Source organism: Megascapheus bottae, chromosome X (genome assembly GCF_031878675.1).
Source record: "Megascapheus bottae isolate mThoBot1 chromosome X, mThoBot2.hap1, whole genome shotgun sequence".
In the NCBI taxonomy this organism is placed as follows: domain Eukaryota; kingdom Metazoa; phylum Chordata; class Mammalia; order Rodentia; family Geomyidae; genus Megascapheus; species Megascapheus bottae.
This window is the reverse complement of record NC_143547.1, coordinates 104174640-104182206: the sequence shown is the minus strand read 5'-3', so window position 1 is coordinate 104182206 and position 7567 is coordinate 104174640. Positions and strand designations below refer to the sequence as shown.

Here is a 7567-nt window from a genome sequence, read left to right as displayed (position 1 = left end):
TTAACCAATCGATGTTTTCATTCTGACCTCGTCCAATAAAAGCAGGTCTCGGTCGTCAGCGGACCGCCCTCTGCCCCCACGGTCGGACTTTGCAAGGTTAACACCACCCACTTTTGTCCTAAACCAATGGCGTCTGAGCCGCACGCGCGAAGGACAGTGGGAAAGGCGGCAGTCAGCGTGAACGCGGTTGCCGTAACAACCGGGTGCAGATTCCCTCGGCAATGGTGAGTGCTGGGCTCCCTCTTGCTCTCTACGTGGCGATTCTGAGCCGTACAGAAGCTCCAATGCAGCCATGATTCCTTCCCTGCGTCTTTATCGGCTTTCGCTCGCCGACCCTTCCTTTGAGGTCTATCCGGGAAAGACAGGATAGAGGCCAAACACTGCTGGGCCTGCACACTCAGCCATTGCCTCCCTTACACCCACAACCTACTCCCCTTAAGGCCCCTCGGACTCTCCTGGCCTACCTGAACCTGTCGGTGACCCTCCGCACACACAGAACCCTTAAGTTCCCCTACGCCGCGACCTCACTGAAATCCCTACCTTACGGCTGCCTCCGTCTGCCTTAAATTTGCATACACACCTGGGAGGAACTTTTTGTTCTGTGATTAATGTAGTTTGCAATATAAATATGGGACATTTACTTCATACTTGCAACTTATTATACAAAACTTCTGGGCTCCAAACAGATTGGGATTTATTTTTTTCATGCTAGCTTATCTGTCAATAGCTTTTCCCCAAACTTCGAAGTAACTGGAAAGTCAGACTTACTTCTAGTAATCACAGCACCAAGTGGGCATTACATGGGCTTTCTACTACAAAGAATTGTTCTGTCCAGTTATCCACACTTGGCTATATTTCTATTGCAATGCTGTTCAAACATAGCAACAGATCACCTTCCTTCTAAAACAATAGTAAAGAAAAGGCATACTTCGAGGTATTACAAACACTTGTAAATCCTCTTCTTTAGCACAGCTTTCAAATGAGTCTCTATGCCTTCTTTTAAAAATACTTAACGAGGTGAAACGGTCACATAAAACATGGACTATATTTGATTATGTTCTCGTTATGTGTTTGTACTATGTAAAAAGGCTTCCAATTTTAAGAAGACAAACGTGACATCAAGTACCCAGCGAAAAAGGATGAGTCCCAAACCAGAGCTTACTGAAGAGCAAAAGCAGGAAATCCGGGAAGCCTTTGATCTCTTTGATGCAGATGGAACTGGTACTATTGATGTTAAAGAACTAAAGGCAAGCTGTACACATTCCTACTTTACTACCTTTCCTTTCCTTTGTCTTTTCCTTTTCTTGCTGTACTCCTTTCACTCTCTCCTCCCTGAAGAATATAAATCACTCTTTTATTTACTTACAGTATTAAACTACATTACAAATACAAAATGTGATCAGTGTTATAGTATTCCCTAGTCTCACATTTTATCAGATTCTAGATTCATGTTCTCAACGGCCACTTTTACTTCTACTTAGATTACATTTTCATTACAGGTGGCAATGAGAGCCCTTGGTTTTGAACCCAAGAAAGAAGAAATCAAGAAAATGATAAGTGAAATTGATAAGGAAGGTACAGGAAAAATGAACTTCAGTGACTTCTTGACTGTGATGACTCAGAAAATGGTAAGTTAGCAAATTCAGGCACATATGTCACTAATAACCTGCAAGTCTGTGATGCATCAGTATGGAACTCAGAACTGCTCACAGCAGCTCTCTACAATGAAATAAAGTAAGCCAGGCACTTGTAACTAGTAATCCTAGCTACTCAGAACGTTGAGATCTAAGGAATGTGGTGTAAAACCAGTGTAGTTGCTAAGGCTCTTATCACCACTTAACCAACAAAAAAACATAGTGCAGTTGTGACTCAAGTGATAGAGTGTCAGTGAGAAGTAAAAAAGTTGAAGGGAAACATAAAATGATGAAAGGGCTACATTCAAGCCCCAGTATTGCTATACACACTAAAAACTAAAACACCTGCCTCCTTTCTGCTCAAAGAGAGTTCAAGATCTATCCACTTAAAGGTTTTTTTTCCCATTGTAAATCTGCCTACTGGCTCTATATTATAAGAAATTCCAGAATTGTTTTATTTTGTACAGTCTTTTAGCCAGAGTCCTTCATATTTTCTTTCTTTTTTTTTTAGCAGTCCTGGGCTTGAGCTCAGGGCCTGAGCACTGTCCTTGGATTTTCTCAAGGCTAGTGCGCTACCACTTGAGCCTCAGCACCACTTCTGGCTTTTTTCTATGTATATGGTACCAAGGAATTGAACCTGGGTCTTTGTGCATGCTAGGCAAGCACTCTACCACTCCCAGCCTTATTTTTTAAATTATAACAAAGGTGATATACAAACGGGTTACAGTTATACAAGTGAGGTACAGAGTATACTTCTTGCTCTCTCTTAGTTTTTTCCTTCCAACCCCACCCACAAGTTGTAATTTTCAACAGTGTGCAGTGAATATCACTGATATATTACTTAGTGTTTGTCACTTCATTTCTGTGCCCATATTTTCTCATTAACCTCTCAGTTTGTAATAATTTTGAGTTTGACCTCCTATTCTACTATGGATAATATCTGCTCTCCGGTGACCTAGAACCTATATCATGGAGGCCATTACTGAGACCATGTGCTCACACGAGGACAGGAGTGTATGATAGGGACTTAATCCAAAAAAGTAATTCCTCTGTCACTCCCTTCTTGGCTTCAAAACTACAAAAATTTCTTTAAACATTTTTTTTTACTTTTATTTTTAACCACTGACATACGCTTTATTACATATCTGGAAGGTATGGCAAAGTATTGTACACAGTTTCTGTATAACAGAAAGAGCTAGACAGGCTGGTGGTAATCCTAATAATATTTAGTGATTTCTAATGCTGCACACCAAATACCAAAACCATAGTTCACCATGATACACCAGTTACAGGAGGCTTGCCTTTCCTCCATTGTTCTTTGCCCTCCCCCAAATATGCCCTCATTCCTATTCTAAAGACTGTATGCTTATGCATTAAGCACAGAACTGTTCCCCCTGTTAAATTAGGGATACCTAATGGAGAGGAAAAAAATGTCACCTGAGCTACTTGTTGACTGTGAGAAGATGGAGGGGCAGGGTGGGTGCTGGAGGGTATGAGTAACTCACAATTTTTATGTTTCACTTGTTATAGTCGGAGAAAGATACCAAAGAAGAAATCCTGAAAGCTTTCAAATTGTTTGATGATGATGAAACTGGGAAGATATCTTTCAAAAATTTGAAGCGGGTGGCCAAGGAATTGGGTGAAAATCTGACTGACGAGGAGCTGCAGGTCTGTAATACCTTGGATGATATCTGAGAATTCTTGCCTTTGAGCCGTCTGGCTGTTCTGACTTACACTTTCTCTGTATGTATGTCCAACTAGACATGCTGTTTGAGGTTTCGGAAAGCCCTTCTGTTAAGTTGTTTTGTGGCTTGCTTTAAATTGATATATATGACATGGTTTAAAGTAACATACATAGAAGAGATCTGTCATAAAAATTGGCAAATCCACATTTGGTGAACTATCATCATCTCTCAATATTGAATTTTAGATGCGTATTGCATAATCATCTTTTAGTTTAGTTTGTGAATTAATCTAAGCTCAATCCTTACTGTCATTCAGGAAATGATTGATGAAGCTGATCGGGATGGAGATGGAGAGGTCAATGAGCAAGAATTCCTGCGCATTATGAAAAAGACCAGCCTATATTAAGATGAGTGTCTTCTTTTCTACTGCAAGCACATGTGCCTGCCGTTGTGTGAAATCTGGCTTTTGACAACCTAATTCCCTCACCCCCAGACTTCACCGTACAACTTTAGCCATGACCTTAAATGTCTTGTAGCCTTTTGAAAGTATTCTTTGATATTAAGGTTATTTGTAAAATGACCTGCTGATTTTTAAAAAGCAGAAAGAAAGCACATTCAAGTGGAGAAAGGGTCTTAAAGTTTGACCACCTGCCATTTCACCTGCATTGCTTCACTCTTGTCATGCCTTTGCACACAGATAAAGCCACAGAATACCCTAGAAAAGCACATGTACCGTGTTGCCCCAAGCAGTGGTCATTCTTCAGTAGTTCTGTTTTTTAACTGATACCTGAATACAGTTTTGTCTTTTATAAAATCTAGTAAATTCTTGCTTTCGTATTTGGGTGTGTTGATGCTATTAATCCTGTCTTAAAATAAAAACTTCCTTAGTTTAAACTTTAGTTATCTAAGGCTGAGTTTGTTTTCCCTTGTTACTTTGATTTTGTGCCGGTACTGGGGCTTGGCTATAGGGAGTGTTTTCTCTTTGCTGTTTTTTGTTTAAGACTAATGCTCTGTCACATGAGCCAGTGATTCACTTCCAGCTTTTTGCTGGTAAATTGGAGAGTCTCAGGGACTGTTTTTTTTTTTTTTTTTTTTTTTTTTTTTGCCTGGGCTGGCTTTAAAGTGGGCTCGGATATCAACCTCGTGAATAGCTACCATTACAGGTATGAGCCCCTGGTGCCTAGCTGTTAAGACTGAATTTTCTTTAGCCTTGCCTTTATCTTCTAAATAGTTGAGATCTCAGCCTCCTGACTAATTAGACTTACAGATGTGAGCCACCAGCATCTGCCTTGTAAGGTTGAGTTTTCTTTTATCCTTCACTTTGAATTTATCTGAATGGTTGTGTCAAGGGCATCCTGGTAGATTTAAAACAGCATATGCACAAAAAAATGAAATAATCCTTTGCTACTCCCTTTGGCATGAGTTCTTTCTTGCTTTGGGTACTTGTAAATTTGTAAAACTAGAATTTGCATTTCACCTAAGCCTAACTGATATAAAGTAGTTGGTAAAGATGAGTATAATAGTGAGTAGGATTCAGGCAATCATGAATTTATTCACTTACAGTGTCATAAACTTCATATACTGGAAAAGAAAGGGATGTTGTCTAGCTGCCCTCCTGCCCCCACACAAGATTATCTGCAAGAGAATCCCAGGTAGGTGGCATTGAAGTCTTCTCCAGGTGGGGAGCAAGGAAATCAAGGAGAATTACACAATGGACAATGCAATGCGCACTCATCCATACACGAAGAGGGACTGAATGGGTTTTCAAACTTCTAAGGACATCCCAGTTCTCACAGAATACAGCTGTTTGATTTAGCTAATAAAGACAGCTAGATAAATAGAATTCAAATGAGCAATTATATACATTGGCCAAGACTGAGTTGCTGCTTATTTTTTTCCCATCAACACTGACACTCAACCACTTGAGCCACAACTGCACTTGCGGCTTTTTGGGGGATGGTTAATTGGAGGTTAGTGCCTCATGAACTTTTTCCTGCCCATGCTGGCTTTGAACCATGATCCTCAGTAGTATTACAGGCATGAGGCATCAGCACTCCAGGTTCCCTTAGCTATTTTGCTCAAGGTTAACACTACCACTTGAGCCACCTAACAGTATGTAACCATTTCAGCATTTTGCTGCTTAATTGGAGAGAAGAGCCTCACAAATTTTCCTGTTTGAGTTGGGCTGGCTTACAAACATGAGCCACTGGCACCCACCTCCTAACATTTTCATTTACCTTTTCTTTGGTGAACTTGGAGCCTGGTGCCAATCTAGGCAGCAACAATTGAGTCATGCCTTGAGCCATGCTTGAATGCTGGGCCTGGGTGCTGGTCCTGAGCTCTTCACCTCATGGCTGGCATTCTACCCCTTGAGCCACAGTGCCACTTCTAGTGTTCTGGTGGTTCATTGGAGATAAGTGTCTCATGGACTTTTGTGCCCGGGCTGGCTTTGAACCAAGATTCTCAGGTCTCAGTCTCCTGAGTAGCTAGGATTACAGGTGTGAATCACTGTGCCCAGCTTCATATTTTTGGGGGGATAACCCATTTGGATTTTTTGTTAGTTGTTGATCTGAAATGCAAATTTCTCTGGGAATCTTTGCATTTTTTGAGGGAACACGTTAATGTGTCCTCCATAGTCTCATCTCAGGACTCTGGCATTGTGGAGAACGTGGAGGTATAGGAATTTAAACTTCATGCAGCCAATTGACTTGCAATGAGGGACCAGTCCTCAGGAAGCAGGAAATGGGAGATTGGAGGAGGGCTTGGTGGAGGTTGAATCTTCAGAGGAGTTCTTATGCACATTGCATTACCTCCTAGTCCATTTGGAGTGAGCTACTGCTCTGAATACATTCACATTGATTTCTAGTGTAGTAATAGCTAGAAGAGTTGTGCTGAGCTCAAAATTGCTCAGTGTCAAGACTTACCTACTGAAGGACCTGTCTTTATGGTGTTTGGGAATGAAGTGTTTCAGAAATTGTATCATATTCCTTCGTTATGGTTAGCACATGAGGTTTATTGTTAAAAAGTAAGTCCATGAAACTTTTGTGATTGTTTCTAAAGTCAGTTGTTGGCATTTCTTGGGAGGATATGACCTTTGTCACATTGCTGTCTTTTTCTTTAAAGAATCTTATGTTGTAAGACTTTGGATAGAAATGAAAAACAGTTTTTGTGCCAGTCCCGAGGCTTGGACTCAGGGCCTGGCCACTCTTTCTGAGCTCTTTTGCTCAAGGCTATTGTTCTACCACTTGAGCCACAGCTCCACTTCTGATTTCTTGGTGGTTAATTGGAGATAAGAGTGTCACAGACTTTTCTTCTCCAGGCTGGCTTTGCCTGACCATCTTCAGATCTTATCCTCCTGAGTAGCTAGGATTACAGGTATGAGCCCTGGTGCCTGTCCTTCTAATAACATGTTATTAAAATTATGTTTTAGTCAACATGTAAAAGTTTTGGGCATTTAGTTTGCACAAAATAATTTTTGAATGATATCTACATTGTGGAATGGCTAAGTCAAGCTAATTAGCGAACTTGAAGCATTCTTGTTTCCTCTTTTGTGTTCCCAGACATGAAATAAAGACTCTCTGGAATCTCTTGAGGAGGTGGGAAGGTGGCAAGTAGCATTATTCCTAAAAAGAACAACTACTATAAAGCATTTGCCATGTTCCTCCAGGCAGCTGTTCTATGAGGGCTGCAGTTGCAGAGGGGAGAAAATAGGGACAGAGACAGTGTGAGTCAGCTGAGATGGGGCTGCGCCAGAGGGTTGTAAAAGGATCTGGAAGGTGGAAAGGGAGAGGAAACTGTGTCAATTTACGGGGAGGCAGATAACATCGCTCCAAGGAAATGAGGTATGTGAATAGAGAAAGAGTTGAGGTCAGCTCATGGGGAAAATGCTAAGAGAGAAAGGATAGATGCGATGGGGTGGCAGTTTTTCATCCAACTATGCATGGTTATATCAGAGAGATATAGTAGGGGTGGGGGAAGGAGCTGCCCCCAGGGTCGGTCTATGTGTTGCTGCATCTACAGAAGTAATGGGTATATGGAGTGAGAGAAAATAGAGGGAAGCATGGACTAGGAAGGCATTAGACTGTGGGAGGGGATCAGGATGCATGGGAGGGGCATTAGTTCATGCAGGACAGAACAGTGACAGACATAATTCGGAAGCTGGTGGCTCACATTTATAATTCTAGCTGGTCAGGAGGCTGAGATCTGAGGAGCATTTCAAAGCCTGCTCCGGACACAAAAGGACCTGAG

General features: G+C 41.4%; 1 protein-coding gene across 1 annotated transcript; it reads left to right on the top strand.

Moving 5' to 3' along the window:
* Window positions 1-132: 132 nt before the first annotated feature.
* Cetn2 (centrin 2) lies at window positions 133-4213 on the top strand. Its single transcript, XM_090326761.1, has 5 exons — window positions 133-224; window positions 1089-1247; window positions 1500-1628; window positions 3165-3302; window positions 3636-4213. Exons 1-5 carry the CDS (start codon window positions 222-224, stop codon window positions 3723-3725), a joined length of 519 nt encoding a protein of 172 aa, XP_090182887.1. The 5' UTR covers window positions 133-221; the 3' UTR covers window positions 3726-4213.
* Window positions 4214-7567: the final 3354 nt, after the last annotated feature.